This window comes from Pseudorca crassidens, chromosome 11 (genome assembly GCF_039906515.1).
Source record: "Pseudorca crassidens isolate mPseCra1 chromosome 11, mPseCra1.hap1, whole genome shotgun sequence".
NCBI lineage: Eukaryota > Metazoa > Chordata > Mammalia > Artiodactyla > Delphinidae > Pseudorca > Pseudorca crassidens.
The window spans coordinates 6,393,794-6,416,346 of record NC_090306.1 but is presented as its reverse complement, the minus strand read 5'-3'; the positions used below and the strand labels follow the sequence as shown (position 1 = coordinate 6,416,346).

Genomic DNA, 22,553 nt, shown 5'->3' with positions numbered 1-22,553 from the left:
GGCTGGGGATCCTGAGAGAAATGGATCAAGAAGAGGAGGAAGGGGTTTCCGTGGTGGCGCAGTGGTTGAGAGTCCGCCTGCCGATGCAGGGGACATGGGTTCGTGCCCCGGTCCGGGAAGATCCCACATGCCGCGGAGCGGCTGGGCCCGTGAGCCATGGCCGCTGAGCCTGCGCATCCGGAGCCTGTGCTCCGCAACGGGAGAGGCCACAACAGTGAGAGGCCCGCGTACCACAAAAAAAAAAAAAAAAAAAAAAGAAGAGGAGGAAGAAGAAAGCTTGTAAACCCAATTTTCTTGTCTCCTGAATCATTTGGGGGAGGGATGAAGGGGGGTATGGGGCAGGGAGACTGAGGCCCAGTGGGTATCTCTGAGGCCCAGAGGTACCCTCAGAGGGTTCACTGTCTGGCCAGCTCCCCACCCTGTCCCCCTGGCAAAGCTCACCTTCTAGAAGGTTCTGATAGGGTGCGTGGCGGGTCACTGTGCTCCAGCCTGTGCCCTGATTAGGAGAACTACAGGTTTTGTCCTCTGGTAATAGGATTCTGCTGAGATGAAGGAGGGATCCTCAGCAGGGAGGCCCTGAACTCTCTGAGGCAACCTCCCTGCGGTGAAGGGAATCCAAGGTAGTACCGGGCATCTATGACCAGCCAACTGCAGAGATCTGTGTGGTATTTGTCCCTGTGTTCAAGAGAGAGCAGTGGACCTAGAGGTCAAGAGACCTGGGCTAGCCCACGTACTAGCCGTGTGAACCTAGGCAATCACCTGACCTCTCTGCATTCCATTTCTGGTCTATAAACTGGAGATAATAATCTTGGTCCTGTCACTACCAGTCTTGTAGGATTTTCATGAGGTTCAGATAGACTAAGGATGTGAAACTGATTTGTAGACAGCGCCACGCTGCTTGGGTGGTAAGGAACTGTATCTGCGCACGAGTGTGCCCAGGGCGCTGGTCTGTGCTCAGGTCGGGATGTAAGTCTGTGGTTCTGCTAACACAGGGTAAGACGCAGGCAGAATGGAGCAGCACAGGCTGGCAGTCAGGAGCCTTTGGATCTGGACCCGTCCTTGACAGGCTGTGTGACCTTGGGCTAGTCCCTGCCTTCTCTGGTCCCAGGGTCCTCTCCCGAACAGTGACAGCCCTGTGCTTCGTGCTTCAGACACCCAGCCTCACCCTCCAGGGCAGGCAGGGCCGGTCCCACGTGCTCCCCTGAGATGCAAGTGAGCAGTGAGGGAGAGGGTCGAGAAGAAATCAGCAAAGAAGGGCTAGGGTTTGAGTGAAAAGGAAACGGGGAAGAGGGGGTGTGAGCAAGCCTCTGGTAGAGCGGACCCAAGGCCCACTGGACGGGGAGGGCAGGAGGCGGACAGAGGCGCTGTGCCGGCTACATTCATCTGGTCCGCAGGCCCAGGAGACCAACAGGAAATGCAGGGGGAGCCAGCTGGGGAGGCTGCAGATGGGAAGCTCCTCCTGGCTGGGGCCTCAGGTGAGACTACATGTCTTCTGGAGCCGGCTGGAGGGACGAAGAATAAGAGGAGCGTGTCTGTTCCTCCCCAGCTCCTTGCTTTCCAGGCCCTCCCTGGCTCCCAGACCCTGCTTTTCCCTTCCAGCTCAGTGATGGCCTCCGGACACATCGCAGGCCCCCTGCCCCTCACCTCGCCGTCCTCCACCTCCCGCCAGCTACTACCTCCTGGGCCATCCCTGCCTGCTTCTCTCCTCTCCCACCTCCCTCTAGCCCCCCTCTCCTCTTCTCTTCCTCCCCTCCCTTCCCTCTCTTCTCCCCCCTTCCCTCTCTGCCCCCTAGTTACTGCGAGCAGTGGCAGGTCTTCTTCTCACTGAGGAGTCTCTTGATCTGAGATGTCCGCTGTGCCCGGCGCTGTCCAGGGAGAAAGAGAGGAGTCGTGAGGGTCCCAGGCCTCTGAAAGGGAGCTGCCCCTTGGAGGGGGGCGTGGGAGGGGAGAGGCAGTGACTGTGGCTGAGGCCATCTGTCCCAGAATTAACTCTGCGCCTTCCTGTCTCTCCCTCCGCGTGGGATCTGGGACGGGGCCCAGCTGGCAGTGAGGCTGCTGAGCAGCGGGCCGAGGGAGCCAGAGCAGAAGCAGGTCACCGACACAGGGTATCCTTGTTGCCGCACAGGCCTCAGGTGCACAAGTGCCCCGCGGGGGAACGAGGGCGTCTGGGGAGGCTCACTCACCCTGCGGTGCCAGTATTTAGCAGAGAAGATGCAAAATCCAGTGAGAAGCAGAAGACTGGCGACCCCCCCCAGCACCACAGCCAGAAGCTTCGGCCAGGCGCGGGCGAGCACCGGGGGCAAAACTGCAAGAGAGAGAGCTGTGCTCAGCTCCCTGCCCGCTGCACTCAGGCACAGGGCACGCAGCAGGGGGGCCCGAGGAGGGAGGGCCTCATTGCCCTGCCACACTTGGGTCTGATCCTTGGGCTGGGAGAGCGGGGCAGGGTGCACGGGGCCCTCAGGGGCCCCCAGGGCTGGAAGGGAAAGGCTGGGGAAGGGGTTTTAAGGTTTAGACACTGCACTGTACCCTGGGGAGCTAGAAGCGGCGGTCCACGCCATGTGCCGTGCGCATGAATGTGTGTATGTGTGTGTGTGTCTCTCTGTCTGGGTTTGAAGAGGAGCCAGGGAGGGGGGCTCTTGGTCAGGTAGACCCCATGCCTGGGCTGTAGACCTTAGGGAGATGGGAACTTGTAGGACTACAAGAGCCCAGGACCACACCCCACTTCACCTCATCACCCCTGTGTCCAGGCACCATACCTATAACCCACCCATCTCAGAGCAACTGGGAGGCTGGGTGGTCTCCACCAGCTTTGGGAGGGTCCCACGGTGGAGGAGGTCGGGGCTCGGGGTTAGGCCACGAAATCGGGACTCTCACTCACTCTTGACCTTGGATTCCAGCAGGACTTTGCCCTTGTCGCTCAGTAGACACTGCCACATGCCTGCTTCAGGGCCCAGCACCGTCACCAGCTTCTGCTGATCTGAGACCCTCATACTCTGGTTCTCCTTCTTCAAGCTCAGTGTCAGCCCGGGGGACGTGGGTCCCAGCACCTCACAGGTCAAACTGTTTGGGGACTTAGTCACTGCAGAGGGACAAGAGCCTGAGACTGGGAGCCTGGACCTCTGGGTTCCCAGCACCTCCATGCTCTAAAGCGATTCGTAGGACAATGAAAATGATACTTTACATTGGCATTCCTCTTTTAGCCTCTCAGAGCACATTTTCATGCAGTTATGATGGAGGAAACAGGGTTTTTGAGGTCCAACAGTCTTAGATTTGAACCCCAGCCCCACTGCTTACTATCTGTGAGTCTCTGAACAAGTTACTTACCCACCTGAGCCCCAGACAAAAATTAAATGGAGAAATACATGTAGAGCGCTTGACTGGGGCCCGGCAGGTACAAAGCATCAAATATTAGCCGTTATTATTTGTGAAGTTGTTATGATGATCAAGGAGATAAGGATGGGGAGAACTCAGTGTGGCGTCTGACCTTGTCACCATCACTGTCGTACTGTTACCCTCTTTAGGAGAAAGCCGAGCCACAGAGGGGTCACAGAGGGTCAGGCAGAGGCAGAACTAGAGCCTGGTTCTCAGGGAGGACCCCTGGGAATTCTAGTGGAGGCCACCTTAGGCCGGCTCTTGGATGTCAGGGACGGACAGAGGATTGCAACCTCAGTTCAAAACCAGCCCTTGATTGGCTCCATCAGGCAGCCAGGGCCTAGGCATCCCTCTGGGGGCCTGTCCTGCCTTGGAGGGTCCCAGGGCCAGGTCCCTCCAGCCCCACCCCGCCCTCACCTTCTCAGCCTATCTCCTCACCTCTCATCACCACGAGCTTCACTTCCTGATACAACTTCCCCTTGGTGAGATTCAGGGTCAGGTTTCCAGAACCTGCGTACTGAGGCAAGGCCTGGGGCAGAGTCAGGTGGAGGGGGAGCGCCTTACTCATGCGGAGCTTGAGGTCCTTGCGAGCCTTTCCCACAGTCACCTTCCCGTTGTTCAATGTGAAGGTGATCCAGGACTCGGGGGAGGAATTCCCCTTTGCCTGCAGCCAACTCAGCTCCCCGCTCAGATTTTCATCTCCGAATGTGAGTGGGAAGGAAAAGTTCATCTGCTCCCCCTCCTTTGCATAGACTGTGCTGGAGACCTCCTGGAAGGCTGGAGGGGGACGGGAGAGAACCCGGGTCCATACGCAGGCACGCGGCGGGTAGGCACGTGGTGGGGGGAGACGGGAGGAGACCAGGTGAGTCCAAACACCCAGGCTGCCATTCAGGCGCTTAAACTCCCATCTACCTCTCCTCTCCTCTCTCAGCTCTGCACCCCAGGGAGGTCCCACGGCAGCACCCCCTCCCCCTAGAAGCCCTCCTAGAACAGCCCAGCCACAAGGGGCCTCTCCCTCCTCAGGATCCTAGAGCACAGAGGCCATTTGGCCTGCACCACTTGGGTACATAAGTTATCACCCTTCACAAGATAAGAGCAAATCCTGGCTGACTACGTGCCAGGTGCTGTTCTAAGTGCATTCCGTACGTCACTTCTGCCCATAACACGACAAGGTAGGCTAGACCATCCCTGTTTTACAGATGCAGAAACCAAGGCACAGAGAGGTTCAGTAACTTGCCCAAGGCCACACGGTTAAGCCAGAGCCAGGATTTCAACCAGAGTCCACACACTTCACCACCGCACACCCTACTGTGTGTCCCGTAAGCACCTGGAGGACAGGATCTGGGGTGGTGCCTGCCTTCTGGGCTCTCTTTTCCCTCCCAAAGCCTAGCTCAGGAGGCATCAAATTTGCGATGTCAGATTTCATCAGGACTGGCTCGCTGCTCTGAGTGTCCCTGAATTAGTGGCTTTGCCAACTTGGTGGGAGGGGGGAGCTGAGGCAACGGAGAACATAGACGCCCTTGACAGCCCTCCTTTGGGGTTTCCTCCTGGGTCTCTGGGGTCCCTCACGTCCTCACATCCCCTGTCCCTTCCTTCTCCCATGTCCACTACCCTGAGGCGTGGCTGTAAATGAGAAGCTTGAGGAAGAGAGGGCCCAGTATGTCCCCCAGGGCAGACCCAGAACTGGAGCAGCAGCGAGAGCAGAGGGACCGTCTGTCAGGCCAGGGGGCCTGCGGAGGAGGGGAGCGCCTCTTACCCAGCACCAGGATGTGCTTGTTGAACACCAGCGTCTGCTGGGCCTGGGAGACGGTACATGTCCAGGTGCCACTGTCCTGCAGCCCCACCTGGGGCAGTGACAGACTCTTGGCCTCATTCTTCCTTTTATTCCCTGGACCTTTCCATTGCACTGAAGGGTTACTACCAGAGGGGCCTTCCAAGGTCAGGGTCAGGCTCTGTCCCAGCAGCAAGCGGGTGTCCGAGCTGGCAGTCACTGTGGGGGGAGCAGGCCAGTTGTGTCACACACACGCACCATCTTCAAGGAGAAGGGAAGAAGCCAGGAGACCAAGGGTGTCTCTCTGTTACCCCCATCCCAGCATCTCCCTTCTGCCCATCCCCAGCCCAAGGCAGCGTTTCCCTCTCCCCTCCCCCTCTCCTTGTCTCTCTCAGTCCTTCCTCTGTCTCCTGCCTTTCCATTCCCCTCACCCCCACCCCTAGGTCTCTTCGACTCCCCCTGCCTGACCCAAGACCTGAGGAGGGGCTGAGGAGATGCAGCGGCCTGTCTGATCAGTCTCTGGACTGTTGAAATGCCACCAGCTCAGGTCCTGGTTTGGGTACAGGGATGGGAGTCAAGGAGGAAGGGAGATCGGCTGGAGGTGTCCTCATCCCAGGCTGCCCCACTCACGTCTGAACACCTGCAATTCCACCTCGATCTTCTTGTCCTCCACTTCGCAGATGTAAGTCCCCGAGTCAGGTACTTCAAGATCCTTGATGACCAGAGGAAAGGATCCTTGGTCCCACAGGTTTATTTTTGATTCGACTCGAGAGTTCAGGTTGGAGGCACCTGGGAGTAGAATGCCACTGTATTGAGGAGGTTGGGGTACCCTGGAGGCACGGCACCCCCTGGCGAGGGCGGTGCCCACAACTCTGCTGATCTGAGTTGCTCATTTCCAGCAGAATCTGCCTCGGGTCCTAATCTGAGAACCCCAGACTGGCGAGGAGGTCCCAACACATTCTTTAACCAGGCCAGGACAACATCTCACTAACCCAAAATATAAAATCTTACCTTCATTTAGAGAGCACCAACTCCTACATGCCAAACACTTTACATGCATCATCTCAAGTAATCTTCACAACAGTTCTGAGAAATAGGTACTGTTTTGCTTATCTTGCAAATAAGGAAAGTGAGGCTCAGAGAAATTAAGTAGTTGCCCAAACTCTTGCTAACACGTTATCGGCAGAAACAGAAACCAGTACAATTTCTTTGGAAGGTAATTTGTTTTGTTTTCGTTTTCGTTTTTAAAATTTTTATTGGCGTAGAGTTGATTTTAAATGTGTTAGTTTCTGCTGTACAGCAAAGTGAATCAGTTCTGCATATACATACGTCCACTCTTTTTAAAATTCTTATTTCATACAGGTCATTACAGAGAATTGAGAAGAGTTCCCTGTGCTATACGGTAGGTCCTTATTAGTTATCTATTTTATATACAGTAGTGTGTATATGTCAGTCTTAATCTCCCAATTTATCCCTTCCCCTGGAAGGTAATTTGTAATGTCTACCAGAATTACAAATGCACATACAGAACTAAATGTTCATCAAGGAAGGAGAGGTTAAATAAATTAAGAGTTCACCCATTCAGTGGAATGCTATAAGAGAAGAAGGAGAAGGATCTTTCTATTCTGAGATGGAATAATATCTAAGAAACATCATTAACTGAAAAAAGCAAGATATTAAGCAGGCTACCATTGCTTGAAAAGGAGGGGGAAAGTTATTTAACATCTATCTATCTATATCTATCTATCCATCTATCTATCTGTCTCTCTAGCTACCTATCCTGCCTGGTATATGAACAAATATTTCTAGAGGTGAATGTAAGGAACTGGTCGCCTTAGTAGTCCCTAGGGAGAGGAAGTGCATCCCCATGAGACAGGTGTGGGAGGGCTTTTCACTTTATGCCCTTTTCTACCTTTTGAATTTATTTTATTTTATTTTATTTTATTTTTTATTTTATTGTGGTACGCGGGCCTCTCACTGTTGTGGCCTCTCCCGTTGTGTAGCACAGGCTCAGCGGCCATGGCTCACGGGCCCAGCCGCTCCGCGGCATGTGGGATCTTCCCGGACCGGGGCACGAACCCGCGTCCCCTGCATCGGCAGGCGGACTCTCAACCACTGCGCCACCACGGAAGCCCTACCTTTTGAATTTTGACATCAGTAAGTGGTGGAGCCAGGATTAAGATTCAGGCTGTTGGGTACACTGTGCAGTACTGTCTCTGGAAAGTTCTGCAAGCACGGACATGCGGCCTCCTCCAGTCTCCTCATCAGAACAACCAGCACCCAGAGGAAGCTCTTCTCTTTAGCTAACTATTTTCTATGTGCAGCAGCAGCCCCAGAACTTCATTACAATGAAGGGCTTTAGCAGCTAAATTTGCATAGCGAAGACACAGGCTTTTACTTAGAATGCATATTTGCAGGGATGGGGTGAAGGCGGCTGAGATAAAGCTCCCACCCTCAACCCCCTGGCCCTCTCCCCATTTTGGCCTTGGTGTGGGAGACGTACTGTCAAGTCAGCCGTCATTCTCCCTTCTTGCCTCTTCCAGACCCCACAGCCCCTTCCCTCTGCTCAGGGCCACCCTCTCCAGGAGACCTTTCCAGATAATCTGTAGCCCTGGGCTCACACCCACCCCCGATTTTCCTCCAGCTCTGCCCACCTCCCCTTTCATTTGTCCTGCAGGAGTCCCTACCCTGCCTGCTCTCTCCCCTGGATCCGTGTGCTGGTTAGCTCCCCAATTTTTCTGAAATCCTACTACATTCCTTTTACAATCTACCAAACTTCTTGAAGGGGTAGCCTCCTCTGGTTCTGCCCCCGTGTCACTTCTTTCGATTCTCTCCTCCATATCTGAGCACCCTTCCCTTTTCTTCCCCTTGGACTCCTATTCTGCTGTCTACATTTAGGTGCTACTCCGGACTCTCTCCTGGATCCTCTTCCCCGTTTCTGTAGACATTCTCAATTCCACTGCATCCCCTGTCGGCTCTGCAGATGACCCCCAGCCCCAGCCTCTCGCCTACATCCTGGGCCCACGTTTCCAGTGGCCCAAGGGATGACTTTATCTGGATGTCCTGCCATCACCCAAAACGCAATTGGTTCCAAATGAAGTGTAACACCCTTTCCCTAAAATAACTTTTCCTCCTTGCTTCCCTTTTAAAACGTCTTCCGAGCCTCGTCATGACCCCCTTGTCCGGACTGTTCCATACCTTGTAAAAGTGATTCTACTTTGTGAAAGGTCAAAGGTTATCAGTGCATCTGGGATCAATTCATGGAGGAGACCAGTACTGAACCAAGCCTTAAAAGAAGTTCAGGCGGTGAGCTAGAGGAAAGGGTTGCAGCAAGGACATCTAGGAAGGGGGAAAAGCTCCAGGAAAGCTGCACAGGCAACCACCTCAAAGCAGTGAGGAAGGGGCTTCCCTGGTGGCGCAGTGGTTGGGAGTCCGCCTGCCGATTCAGGGGACATGGGTTCATGCCCCAGTCCGGGAAGATCCCACATGCCGCGGAGCGGCTGGGCCCGTGAGCCATGGCTGCTGAGCCTGCGCGTCCGGAGCCTGTGCTCTGCAATGGGAGAGGCCACAACAGTGAGAGGCCCGCGTACCGCAAAAAAAAAAAAAAAAAAAAGCAGTGAGGAAAACACCTGGATGTGAGGTTTCTAGCTGGGGAGCTGCAGCAAGCGATGCTGAGGGGAAGAATGTCAGGCAGAGGCTTCCAGGCTTAGCCTAATGGACTAGGGAGTGAAACACGCAAAGCATTGCTTTGGGAGCCGGTACTGCTGCAGGAGGAAGAGAATTGAAGTAGGAGAGACTGGTAGCAGAGAGAATTGCCAGGAAGCTTCCACTGTAATCCAGGGGAGGGGTATGTGGCCTTGGCTAATGAGGGTGGAGTTCCCATGAGAACAAAGAAGATGAAACAGAAAAACACTTCCACGGGAAGGAATGGCCATAAGCAGTGACTGATGGGAAATCAGGGACTGAAGTAGGGGAAAAAAAAAAATTGGCTCTATGGTTCAGAAACTGGGGGAGTCAGGAGAGTGATGCTGCCGTGGTCAGAGATCAGGAAGCCGGGAAGGGGAGCTGTTCTGAAGGAAATTCAAATCATGGTAACAGAACAAAAACGTCAACACAAAAGAGGTAAGAACGTTTAGAAGGGAGTACATATGTTTCAATCTCACAGGCGATCATAGAAATGCAAATTAAACCAACAATGATATATTTTTCAACCATCAAATTAGCCAAAAAAAAAAGTTTTAAATATTACTATTCAGTGTCAGCAAGGGTGCTGGTAAGATAGGCACACAGTGACATTATTATCTAGACTTATTGTAAATGGCTAGAACCTTTCTGGAAGTGATCTTGCAGTATATACCAACTTTTTTTTTTTTTTTTTTTGCGGTACGCGGGCCTCTCACTGTTGTGGCCTCTCCCGTTGCGGAGCACAGGCTCCGGACGCGCAGGCTCAGCGGCCATGGCTCACGGGCCCAGCCGCTCCGCGGCATGTGGGATCTTCCCGAGCAGGGGCATGAACCCGTGTCCCCTGCATCGGCAGGCGGACTGTCAACCACTGTGCCACCAGGGAAGCCCTGTCTTTAGTTTTTAGAAGTTTAATTATGATGTTTTTTTAAAATTTATTTTATTTTTTAATTTTATTTTTGGCTGCATTGGGTCTTTGTTGCTGTGTGCGGGCTTTCTCTAGTTGCGGTGACCAGGGCTACTCTTCATTGCAGTGCGTGGGCTTCTCATTGCAGTGGCTTCTCTTTGTTGCAGAGCATGGGCTCTAGGCACGCGGGCTTCAGTAGTTGTGGCACTCAGGCTCAGTAGTTGTGGCTCACGGGTTCTAGAGCACAGACTCAGTAGTTGTGGTATACAGGCTTAGTTGCTCCACGGCATGTGGGATCCTCCTGGACCAGGGCTCGAACCTGTGTCCCCTGCACTGGCAGGAGGATTCTTAACCACTGCGCCACCCGGGAAGCCCTAAGAAGTGTCTTGATGTGGATTTCTTTAGGTTTATCCTGCTTAGGTTTTGCTCAACTTCTTGAATCTATAGGTTAATATCTCTTGCCAAATTTGCAAATTTTTCAGCCACTATTTTTTCCAGTACTTTTTCAGTTCAATTTTCTTTCCCTTCTCCTTCACTCATTGACACAAATATTACATCTTTTGTTAGAGTCCCACAAGTCCCTATGGCTTTGTTCATTTTTTCCACTCTATTTTCTCTCTGTTGTTCAGATTGTGTAATTTCTATTGTTCTATCTTGCAGTTCACTGATTCTTTCCTCTGTCCCCCCCACCCCAATGTGCTGTTGGGCTCATTCATTGATCCCTTGTATTTTGGTTATATTTTTCCATTCTAAAATTTCCATTTGGTTCTTTTTATATTACCCTTTTTTTTTGGCCAGGCTGTGCAGCTTGTGGAATTTTAGTTCCCCAACTAGGGATCAAACCTGGGCCCCAGCAGTAAAGCACCAAGTTCTAACCACTGGACCAGCAGGAAATTTCCAACATCCTCTGTTTCTTTGCTGAAGCTTTCTGGTTTTCATTTGTTTCAAGCATATTTGTAATTGTTTGCTGAAGAACTTTTTATCATGGCTGCTTTAAAGTATTTGTCAGATAATTCTATCCTCTCTTTCATCTCAGTGTGGGCATCTGTTGGTTCTTTTTTTCATCCAGTTTGAGATGTTTCTGGTTCTTAGTATCAAGAGTGATTTTCACTTGGAACCTGGACATTTGAGTGTTATGTTATGAGATTCTGGATCTTATTTAAACCTTCCTTTTTAACTGGCTTTCTTTTATACCGTTCTTATTACTGCCAGGTAGAGGAAGAAATCTAGGTTCTCCTCTCACTCTCCACTGTGATAGAGGGGGATGCTCCTCATAACTGGTCAGGGGTGGAAGTTCCAGTTCCCCACGTGGGGAAGTTCCAGTTCCCCATGTGGTCTCCATAGATCCTGGTTACTACAGGGTGATGGTAAAGGTCTTGACTCTCCACTAGACCTCTTCTGACACCACCCCAGCAGGGTGGGGTGCCTCCTGACTGCTGGGTGGGGTGGAAGTCCAGGATCTTCCTGTGATCTCCACTGACTTTACAGGGGGTGGAGGAGCCTTCTCACTGGCTGGGGGGGATGCACAGCCCCATTCTCTACTTTGCATTCTCTGATCCCATCTCAATGGAGGTGTTGGGTGCCTACACAGCCTGGGTGGGGGTGTGTGGAAGTTTAAGCTCCCATTCAGCCTTTGTTGGCATGGGAGGGTGCGGGGTCACAGTTTTCCTCTGGTGTTTGGTTGAAGTAGAGCAGTCGTTATATTGAAGTTTTTTGTCTTGCTGGGTTGCTCCTTTCCTGGTCCTTTGACTAAAGAGAGCAGGCTTCTGTGAGGCTTATTTTCGTCTGTGCCCATCAGAGCTTCCAGGTTGCCGGCTTCTTCAGCTCCAAGACTGGGGTATTCGAGGCAAAAAGAAAACTCGCCAACCTGTTGTTCTTCAGGCCCTGAGGTCCCTACCGGTCTGCTCTCTTCTCAACACCTTTCAGAATCTTCTTACGTTAGTTCTATATGCAATGTCTAGATTTTCATTTGTATTTCGTGAGAGGAAGAGTGAAGAGTATGTTACTATGGACTGAATTGTGTTCCCCCAAAATTCATATGTAGAAGCCCTAACACTCAATGTGGTGATATTGGGAGATAGGGAGGTAATTAGATTTATATGAGGCCATGAGGGTGGGGTCTTCCTGGAGGGATTAGTGCCCTCATAAGAAGAGACCCCAGAGAGCCCTCTCTCTCTCTCTGCCATGTGAGGACAGAGCAAGTAGGTGGCCGTCTGCAAGCCAGGAAGAGAGCTCTCTTAAGAACCCGACCATGGGGCTTCCCTGGTGGCGCAGTGGTTAAAAATCTGCCTGCCAATGCAGGGGACATGGGTTTGAGCCCTAGTCCAGGAAGATCCCACATGTGGCAGAGCAACTAAGCCCGTGTGGCACAACTACTAAGCCTGCACTCTAGAGCCCGTGAGCCACAACTACTGAAGCCTGCACTCTAGAGCCCATGCTCCGCAACAAGAGAAGCCACTGCAATGAGAAGCCTGCGCACCACAATGAAGCATAGCCCCCACTCGCCGCAACTAGAGAAAGTCTGCACGTAGCAATGAAGACCCAACGCAGCCAAAAATGATAAATAAATAAATAAATAAATAAAAGAACCCAACCGTGCTGGCACCCTGATCTCAGGACATCCAGCCTCCAGAACTGTGAGAATATGTGTTTCTCTTGTTTGAGTCACCCAGACCATGGTATTTTGTTATGGCAGCCCAAGCAGACTAATATGTATGTCTACTCAATTTTCTGGAAAGCCCTTGTTTTTTATTATCTGCATAGTTTCCCACAGTTGTACCATAGTTTAACCCTTTCATCATTGATGGGTTTTCAGTTTGAATTCTGTGCTTTCATATTATAAGCAATGCTTATAACAACATCCTTGCACAGGTTTCATGAAATATTCCTGATTTTATTTCTGTCAAATAGATTTTCCAGGGAATTCCCTGGCGGTCCAGTGGATAGGACTCCGCACTTTCACTGCCAAGGGTGGGGATTCAAACCCTGGTTGGGGAACTAAGATCCCGCAAACCGCGTGGCATGGCCAAATAAATAAATAAAATAAAACTATTTAAAAAATAGATTTTCCAGAATAGCTATTACTAGGTAAAAAGATTTTAGAACTTTGTATTTAGTAAACATTGACAGATTACTTTAAAAAATTAGCCTAATAATTGATTGTCCCATCATGATATAATGTTCTGAGGGAGTAGGATAAAAAGTATGTATAGTATGATATCATCTATGTAAATAATATATATTTTCCACACTAAACAAAGATCAGAAGGAAGTAAATGAAAATGTTAACAACAGATATCTCTGAGTGGTAGAATTATGTGTGCATTTGATTTTCTTCCTTATTCTTTTCTGCATTTGCCAAATATTCTATAATGAGCACGTAATACTTTAAAAATCTGGAGGAAAAAACAGTTAACATCAATAAAATTTACATAAAGGAAGTAACATATTGAAAAGTGCACACTGATATACAGTTGCATCTTACTATAGCAGATGCCATTTCAGCAAAATTTGTATAATAAAAAGATATCTAAAGAGCAAGCTGACCTGGCCCACAGATTTCACTTCTAGGAATTCATCCTACAGAGACATTTGTACGTTTCCAAAGATACCAGGTTTGACTCACTGAAGAATTCTTTTTTGTGAGAGCAGTAAAATGAAAATAGCCTAAGTGTCGAACAATATGGGATTAGTCAAATAAATCATGGTATAATTATACAAAAGAACTATGCAGTCACAGAAAAGAAATGAGGTAGAAATATATAGAGAGGGACAGATATATGCAGATACAGATAGGTGCACACACATATTGAATACAGAACAATCTTCAAAATACCTGCATAATTTTAAGAAAAAAAAAAAACCCAAGGTTAGAACCAGGGGCATTGTTATGGTGTGCTCATTGCCTGAATGTCTCTTTTGTTCTTTACTATATTATATCCCCAGCACCTAGAACATTATCTAATTACTTAATTAACATATAGCCTCTCTCTCTCTCTCTCTCTCTCTCTCTCTCTCTCTCTCTCCATATATATATATACATATAATATACACCCATATATGATAAATTGATTTTATGTAAGAAGAGAGGGGAACCTATATATATATATATGCTTCTACATGCATGGTTCCTCTCTTTTTTTTTTTTTTTTTGCGGTACGCGGGCCTCTCACTGTTGTGGCCTCTCCCGTTGCGGAGCACAGGCTCCGGACGCGCAGGCTCAGCGGCCATGGCTCACAGGCCCAGCCGCTCCGTGGCATGTGGGATCCTCCCGGACCGGGGCACGAACCCGTGTCCCCTGCATCGGCAGGTGGACTCTCAACTACTGCGCCACCAGGGAAGCCCCCATTCTATTGTTTTTAATGAAAGTAAACCAAGTATGGTCATGGATCTGCAGCAACAATATTCGTGAAATCATGGGTTTTATATGATAGTTATTTTTCTAATATCCATTAACATAATGAAATTATAATAGACCACCAGAAGCCATTCCCCAGCCCACCAGCAGCTGGCAGAGGGAGGCTCTGCACTTGGAGGGTCCCTGAGACTCTCAGCTGGAACCTCCAGGATCCCAGAGTTTCCTAGGAGCTGGGCTCTGACACCAGGGGTGTTCAATCCCTGGGGCTTTCCTCTCTGAACGGGGAGTGGGGCCAGCCTACCTTTGTGCCAGAAGTAGCCGTGACGCCCCAGAATCTTGGTCTGGTAAGAATTTTTCCAGCTGAAGAACAGGCTCTTATTCTGGGAAGCCTTGCAGGGCAGCTCTGCGAGTTCTCCTGCCTTACCCAGCACCACTTTCTTCCCCTGAGTGCCGGCTGGGAGCATCACTAGGTGGAAAAACAGGGGGTCAGGCTTCAAGGGTGTGGCTGCGCTGCCTCCGCCTTAACCGCCCCACACACACACTGCATTTCCCAATCAGCCCCTCCTCCCAGGCCACCTGCACCCAGACTCCAAGTCTGAGCACTCACCCAGTTGCAGCACCAGGAACAGGTGCCTAAGAGAGGTTCCGGGGTCCATTGTGGCTTTGCTGAGGCAGGCAGGGACCTGGGCCTTCCCCCAAAGGAAAGGCAGGGCCTGGGGGAGACACCAGTCATCAGTCAGCAGGCGTTCACCTGGCCTGGGACCCCTTCAGGACCTGGACAGCCAGGCCAGGACCTAGACGTGCAGATCTCTAAACAAGACACCCACTGGACGTGCCACACATGCTGTACCCAGACCGGGGGTGGGTTCTCTGCCAGGTGGGACCAGAAACGGATTCTCGGAGCAGGTGGTAAATTGGGACTAGGACCAGGGAGCCAAGCCAGGTCATGAAGGTCCTTGAGTGCCATACTGGGAGGCTGGGACTCGACCCTGGGCGCTAGGGAGATTTACTTAGAGAAGGACAGGAGTAGATTTACAAGATAGATGCCTTCAGCTGTTGAGCAAACAATGAGCTGGAGGAGGTCAAACACTGGAGGCAGGATTTCAAGAATCCTGGTGAGAAAACTCCAAACTACAACTAGAACTACCATATGACCCAGCAATCCCACTACTGGGCATATACCCTGAGAAAACCATAATTCAAACAGACACATGCACCCCAATGTTCACTGCAGCTCTATTTACAATAGCCAGGAGATGGAAACAACCTAAGTGTCCATCATTGGATGAACGGATAAAGAAGATGTGGCACATATATACAATGGAATATTACTCAGCCATGAAAAGAAACGAAATTGAGCTATTTGTAGTGAGGTGGATGGACCTACAGTCTGTCATACAAAGTGAAGTAAGTCAGAAAGAGAAAGACAAATACCGTATGCTAACACATATATATGGAATCTAAGAAAAAAAATGTCGTGAAGAACCTAGGGGTAAGACAGGAATAAAGACACAGACCTACTAGAGAATGGACTTGAGGATACGGGGAGGGAAGGGTAAGCTGTGACAAAGTGAGAGAGGCATGGACATATATACACTACCAAACGTAAAATCGATAGCTAGTGGGAAGCAGCCGCATAGCACAGGGAGATCAGCTCGGTGCTTTGTGACCACCTAGAGGGGTGGGATAGGGAGGGTGGGAGGGAGGGAGATGCAAGAGGGAAGAGATACGGGAACATATGTATATGTATAACAGATCCACTTTGTTATAAAGCAGAAACTAACACACCATCGTAAAGCATCATTTAACTCCAATAAAGATGTTAAAAAAAAAAAAAGAATCCTGATGAGACAAGATGAGGCCTGAACTCAGAGAGACGGACTTGAGGGAGGAGCTCTGAATTAAAACTCCCAGGACTGGGACTTCCCTGGTGGTCCAGTGGGTAAGACTCCACGCTCCCAATGCAGGGGGCCCAGGTTTGATCCCTGGTCTGGGAACTAGATCCCGCATGCATGCCACAACTAAGAAGTCTGCATGCCGCAACTAAAGATCCGCATGCTGCAACTAAGACCAGGCACAGCCAAAATAAATAAATAAATAAATATTTAAAAAATAAAATAAAACTGCCAGGACTTGGGGCCTGATTCAGTGTGAGTGATGCGGCCAGAGAAAGAGCAGAGGGCGATTCCCTGCTCACTGTCAGACCAACCCTACGAGGTCTCTGAGTGGGACAAGGAGAAAGATGATGTTTCAGAGTTTCTGTGGGCTTGGAAGACAGACAAGGCTGTGGAGGAGGGGGTCGCAGAAAGGCTCTGAACAGGCCTCAAGGAATGGGCGGCACTGGGTTGGAGCAGTGATTCTCAGTGTGTGGTCAGAGGTCATCAGCAGCAGCTGATACCTGAGAACATGTGAGAAAGGTCCACCCCAGAACTGCTGAATCAGAAGCTGGGGGTGTGTCCAGCCGCCTGTGTTTTCACAAACCTCTGGGCGACTGATGGACGGCTCAAGTCTGAAAGCCCTGAGCTAGCTGGAAAAGAAAGGGGAGGGGCATCCCACTGCCACGTGCAAGGTCAGGGGGCTGTGGAGGGAAGTAGTGGGGGGTGACATGGGAGGGGGCGTGGAACCTGACCTTGAATCTTCAGAGGCAGGCTAGAGGGTGAGGACTCGGCTCTGCAGGCCACTGGGAGTCGCTGCTGTTTTTCTGAGCAGAGATGTGAGTGGTCTTTGTAGAGCTTTAGGAGGCTTGATGTGGTAACGGGACAAGACAGATGACATGGAGGAAGTAGAGACTAAAGGAAGGCCACCAGACAGTGCCTCGAAGGCAGGCAGGGGCAGGCTCGAGTGCCTTCCAGCGAGCGGGGTGGAGGAGGGCTGGACTGGGAGTTTGGGATTAGCATATGCAAACTTATATACAGAATGGAAAAACAACAAGGTCCTATCGTGTAACACAGGGAACTATATTCAATATGCTGTAATTAACCATAATGGAAAAGAATATGAAAAAGAATGTACATATGTATATATATACACGTACCTGAATCACCTTGCTGTGCAGCAGAAGCTAACACAACGTTGTAAATCAACTGTACTGCAACTTAAGAAAAGTGTCTTTGAACTCCAGGCCCAGGCTGTAAGCGGGCCTCAGAGCATAGACGGCCTTGGGGGCAGTGCCGGCATGCACCTGGCCCAGAGTTTGTGCACCCAGACCTACTTTTCTCTCCCCCTCTGCTGCTCTTTCTCTCCCCCGAGACCACCTTTGCAATGATCTGCCCCCTCTGAACTCCCACAGCCTCCCACTCTGAACTTGACACCCCCTTGGGCACATCCCACCTTCTACCTTCGGGTGCAATGACTTGGGTTCCCACCTCTCCTCCACCACCCTGATCTCCTCTGGGTTAGAGGTGATGGTCCGGCCAGCAATGCCGCCACTGGCACCAGCTGGAGCACAGAGAAAGGTCTCGGGTTGTGTTTGGGTAACTTAAACCAAATTGAATTGAACAGAAGAGGGGAAATCACTGATCACTTTTTTCTGTACTCAACATGTTAATTCTGTTACTAAAATGGGTCATTGAAGGGTCTGTACCCACCCAAGCCTGGTCTGGATGAAGCCCAATCATCCCGTCCACGCTGCCTGTTCTTGTGCGCACCCCCCCAGGCATGCTCCTTCCTCTCTGCCCTGCTTTCCACAAGGAGGCTGACTGCTACACACCCTACACAGCGCGTCACCCCGGCTCCCTCATGCTCCAACTCCTGGTTGGGGTTGGCCGCTGGGAAGCACCCACAAGAGATGGGAGGGCCGGGGAGAGAGGTGGGGGTATTTTATCCTTACTCTCTCCCGGCTCTGGGCATATTTTCTGGCAATGGCTGTATTCCCTCTCTCCCCGCTCCCTCCCCTGGCAACGGCAGCTCCTGTCAGATGGCCCCCTAACCACAGCTCAAACCCTCACTGGGTTCTAGAAACAACAGGTTGGCCCTTTCCCCTTCAAGACTCTGCCTCTTCCTACTGGTATCTGGTTCCTCACATGCTGGTTGGGCCCCTGTCCACACCTCTTTCTGCAGATGGTCTTGAACCATCTGAGACGCATTCTGCTTCCTGTTGGGCACTGATCCATGATTAGGATGTAGCACTCAGATGGGTGCTGAGGGCTTGGTCCTCCTCGTGAGGTTTGGGGGGCAGGGGGAAAGCCCCCTCCTCCTCCTCATCTGCTTTCAGGCAGCCTCCTCCCCATCTGCCTGAAAGAGGAACTATCCCGGGCCCAACTCACGGTGGGAACTGGATAGAATTCTTTTAAACCAGGGAAATAGGAAGAGAAGAGGTCATGAAGAAGGTTTCCAGGAAAGGAAGAGGGAGGCTAGTCACGGGCGAAGTTGTTTTGCAAGTTGGCCTAGGCCGTGGAGGCACAGAGGGGAAGGCTGGGGTGAAAGTGTAGGGCAGGGCACGCTGACATCTGAGAGCGGGTCCCACGGCCGCCACCCCAGACTCACCGTGTCCTTGATGAGCGGAGAGTGAAGGAGTCTGCATGTGGGATAGCCCTTCCCTGGGGTCCAAAGTCAGCCTAGATGCCTGAGCAAGGTTGGGAACATTCTTGCCTCTCCCCAAGTGGTGGTCATTCTTTCTTCCCCACTCGGTGATCCTGGGGTCTGCGCAAGGGCCACCTCTCGCCACCAGCTCCCTGCGCTGCCACTGCAGGCCTCAGCTTGATGGGGGAGGTTCTGGGTTTCCAGCCGCTGTTTGCTTTGGTGCCTGGGGCCTCTGCTGCTGCCTCAGAGAGCTGGCCTTTGATTTCCACATCCTCAGCCTCCCCAGAGGCGCTCTGCCCCGGTACCGTAGCATCCTGTACACCACAGCCCCTGAGAGCGGCTGGGAGGGCCCGCTGGTCCCCGAGGCCCTGGCTCCTCTCTCCCCCCGTTTCTCTGCTCACATCTGTGCATTCCTGCACCTATGCTTCCCCACACTGATGCCTCCACCTTCAACTCCCTGCATCCGTGTCCCCCTTCCTCTGTGCCTCAGACACCAGGAGGTGAGTCTGGCTCTCCTGGGCTCACCTTAAGAGCCCCTTGCCTCTTCTCCTTTAGCAACCCTCCTCTCTCCAGCTGCCACTACTCTCTAGGCCCTTCTGGCCTGGAAACCGGCATCCAGGCCTCTGGCAGGGATGCAGGCTTCCACAAGCCTCTATGTGAAGGGAGCCTGCAGAACACAGCCTGGAGCCCAGGGGCGGATGCCGGGGAGATGGCTGCAGGCTGGACAAAGGGAAAAGGACAGGGACTTCCCTGGCGGTCCAGTGGGTAAGATTCCGCATTCCCAATGCAGGGGGCCTGGGTTCAATCCCTGGTCAGGGAACTAGATCCCACGCGCATGCCACAATGAAGATCCAGTGCAGCCAAAATAAATTAATTAATTAATTAATAAATATTAAAAAAAAAAAAGAGAGAAGGGAAAGGACAGATTCAGAGAAACACACAGAAGCCCCAAGGGAGGATGACGAGAGGATGGGTAGGAAAGAGGGCGGCAGGGAGAGACCCAGAGCAGCTCATTAAAGCAACAGCTGCACTTCACACAGTCCACGATCACACACAAAGCCCAGGGGCGTACAAACAAGGTAGGGGCAGAGGTTAAGCGAAGCAAATTCTGAGCAGGACACCCAAAGAGAGGCGAGGAGAGGCCAGAGTGGCGAGGCCCCGCACACCCTTGGCGCCCCGAGCCTCCCCGCCCCGGGCTGCGCTGAGGAGCGAGGCTGGGGGGGAGGAGGCGGGCGCATCCCCACCGCAGCGCCGGTCTGTGGTCCTGCAGGCGCTTTCATCTCCTCCCCACGGCCCCCATCAGCCCCCTCCAGCCCCGCCGCGGGATGCGGCCTCCACCGCACGCGCCCGGGTGCTGCTGCTCCCCGGCTTCACAGGAACTAACTTCCTAGAGACGCGGTCCCTCTAAGGGACCCTTGTGGTTCCCTGGCTGCAACCTCCGCCATCCTCTCCTTTGCCTCTGCCGCCCACGTGGGGAGAGCGGAGCCCCCCTCCTACCACAATCCCCCGAAAGGTGCAGAACAGTCCTCAGCCTCGGAGCCCACAAACCCAGGCCCCCGCCTGCTCCTCCCCGACACCCACCCTCACCAGAGGTGGTTCATTCAACCAGCGCTCACTGAGGGTCGACAGCGCGCCGGGCCCTCGGTCTCCAACTGCGTGGCGGACATCACCGTGGCCAGGATCAGGGCCCGAGGGCTGAGGGGCTTCTGCCCCAAACCGGTCGGTGGGGGGAGTTTGTATCCCAGGGGGGCCTCTTCTACTTAAGGGGCCCCACGCTGAAAGAGGGAAACAGCCCGGGGTTCTCTCTGACCTGGTCCTCTGGGAACCCTTTCATCTGAGGTGAGGAGGGCGGCCATTTTGTTCGAGCCCAGAGCCTACACAGCGCAAGAAATCGTTTGTCAGAACATGAGGTGCGTGACCTCCCCCATCAGGTTCTACCCTCAGCCTCGCAGCCCGAAAAAGTCACGCCACAAGAGCAGGACGTTCAGGAAGAGCTCTCCCACCCAGAGTGAAATCTTTGAATTAGCGAGAATGGGGCCTATTTTGAGGAATCTGACCGTGGGGAGGGAGGCCCTTCGCCCAGAATCCAGCCAGGAAGGGAGGACAGAGGACACCCAGGGAACAGGGCTGGAGGCCAGGGAGGCCTCAGGAAAGAGGAAAGGACCCAGGGCATGGAAGTGGAAGGCTGGGGTCCTCAGGGCATCCCACTTGAGGGGATCACCTCCTGCGTGCTCCCCCACCACACACACACACACACACACACACACACACACACGCACACACACACACACGCCCACCAAGCCCAGGGAGGGTCTGCAAATCTTTTTCTAATCCCCACTAGCCTCCTTTTGCAGAGCAGCTGAGACACCTAAAACCAATTCCTTAGAACCAATTTTTCTAACGATGTCGTGGCCTAAAAATACGTGTCTGTCACTCTTACAGCACGCCATGCCGAAGAGCTCGGTTTCAACCCTTTCTGGGAATGTTACCTTTCAACTGCTTCATTAACCATTTTGAAGCTAATTAAAGTGGAAGTGCCTTTAGACATATTGTTCAAAACTCCTAAAAATGCACAAAGAAGTCAACAAAAGTGTAGAAACCCATAAACAGGGAGTCGATGGAGGCTACATCAATCACACAGCTTACAAACTGCTGCCAGTATGCGTTCTGGTGTGAGTTTTTGGTGATTGGGTCATTGGGAAAATTAATTTTGGGGGAGAGCTGTCTCTAGACCAGATTCTACTTCTCTTTCTCTTTTTCTTGCTTTTATTTTCTTTTCTCTTTTCCTTTCTTTTTTCTAGGCCTCCTCCCTCCTTAATATTTGTTGATTATTTTTATGTCTTTCCCATCCCTCCTTCCCTCTTGTCTTCTTTTCCCCTCTCCCTGTCTTCATCTCCTCCACTCCCCATGACTAGTGGCCTTTCTCAGCCCGGGGCACCCATTCCTTCTCTGTTCTCGGAGTCACCCTTCCGAGTCAACACCCTTCCGCTCCGGGAACCGAGCTGTGCGCCGTGGGACCGCGGAGAGAAGTGTGGCGTAATCCCCAGCCTCTGCAAGCTCCCATTTCCAAGGGGAGATCAATGCTCATGAAATGCAAGAGAAGGTGGTCAGAGCTGTGGGCAGAGACCTGGAAATCCAACACGTCTTCTGTGACATTCCTCTCCCCTTCCCCGACCCTCGGGAAGGAACAAAGCCCTGTCTGTTCCTCTTACCTCTGGGCCTGGATCTCTCTTCCCCTCTGCTTCTTGCACAGGTGTGTCTATGTGAGCGTTGGGAGCGAGAGCCCACGGGGGAGAGCGCCTGTTACTTCTGCAGAGATGTTCTCAAACGGAGAGACAGGAAGCCTGGTAGTGAGGCTCCTCCACGCCCCAGGCCTGGGCCAGCCCCCAGCGTCACCACCTGGGGCTGGGGTCCCCACCCCCTGCTTCTTGGGGAAGTTGTCAAAATGAAAATGGCAAAGTCAAGGGAAAAACATCTGTAGAACCCGGCCAGAGCCCAGAGCGTCACTGCGCTTCTCATTGAGTAGCGAGAAAAAGGGTCACTGTGCTTTTCGTTGGGTGGCAAGAAAAAGATTGTATCAGTGATGCTACAGTCTGGCCTGGGCTTCAGGGAAAGCAGACGTGGGAGGCGGGGAGATAGAGGGTCTACGATAGCCATTGTGGTCAGCCCCACACAGCCCCTGGCTCCAGGGCCCTGAGGACATTTGTTCAGGGGGGGCTTCTGGGGCTCCCTCCCCAGGGGCATTATAGTTGGGCCCGTGTAGCAGAAAGGGCCTGGGCTGAGGCATTTCAGACACCCAGAGTGACCATGGACCAGGCTCCTTTCCTCTGGGCCTTCGTCTCTGGCCAACCCTCAAATGTTTCTCTCTGGTCCAGATCTCTCATGAGCACCAAATGGGGGTATCCGTCTGCCCATTGGGTTTCTCCGTTTGCATGCTCATCAGA

The 22,553-nt window shown here is 52.1% G+C and overlaps 1 protein-coding gene and 1 long non-coding RNA gene across 4 annotated transcripts in view; one reads left to right on the top strand and one right to left on the bottom strand.

Annotated features, from left to right (window-relative positions):
• LOC137201565 (uncharacterized) overlaps positions 1-22,553 on the top strand; it is a 30,769-nt gene that overhangs the window by 2,768 nt on the left and 5,448 nt on the right. For 2 of the 3 annotated variants that reach the window (XR_010932228.1, XR_010932227.1), the window contains exon 2: positions 21,411-21,862. The exons of the other annotated variant lie outside the window; for it this stretch is intronic. This is a non-coding gene — a long non-coding RNA (uncharacterized lncRNA). The remainder of the gene's footprint in view (positions 1-21,410; positions 21,863-22,553) is intronic. 3 annotated transcript variants of the gene reach the window in all.
• On the bottom strand, positions 1,338-21,059 carry CD4 (CD4 molecule). Its single transcript, XM_067698584.1, has 11 exons — positions 21,050-21,059; positions 20,197-20,261; positions 14,696-14,801; positions 14,390-14,554; positions 5,774-5,932; positions 5,129-5,362; positions 3,811-4,149; positions 2,879-3,079; positions 2,184-2,305; positions 1,798-1,865; positions 1,338-1,502 (listed from the first exon to the last, which is right to left on the bottom strand). Exons 1-11 carry the CDS (start codon positions 21,057-21,059, stop codon positions 1,472-1,474), a joined length of 1,500 nt encoding a protein of 499 aa, XP_067554685.1. The 3' UTR covers positions 1,338-1,471.

Bases quoted from the DNA above. Each gene is read 5' to 3' on its own strand.
- CD4 (XM_067698584.1), bottom strand. The intron at 5,363-5,773 runs GTGAGTGGGGCA...CTCCCCCCACAG, and splicing joins GGAATTGCAGGTGTTCAGAC to TGACTGCCAGCTCGGACACC. The intron at 4,150-5,128 runs GTAAGAGGCGCT...GTCCCCCTCCAG, and splicing joins CAAGCACATCCTGGTGCTGG to CCTTCCAGGAGGTCTCCAGC.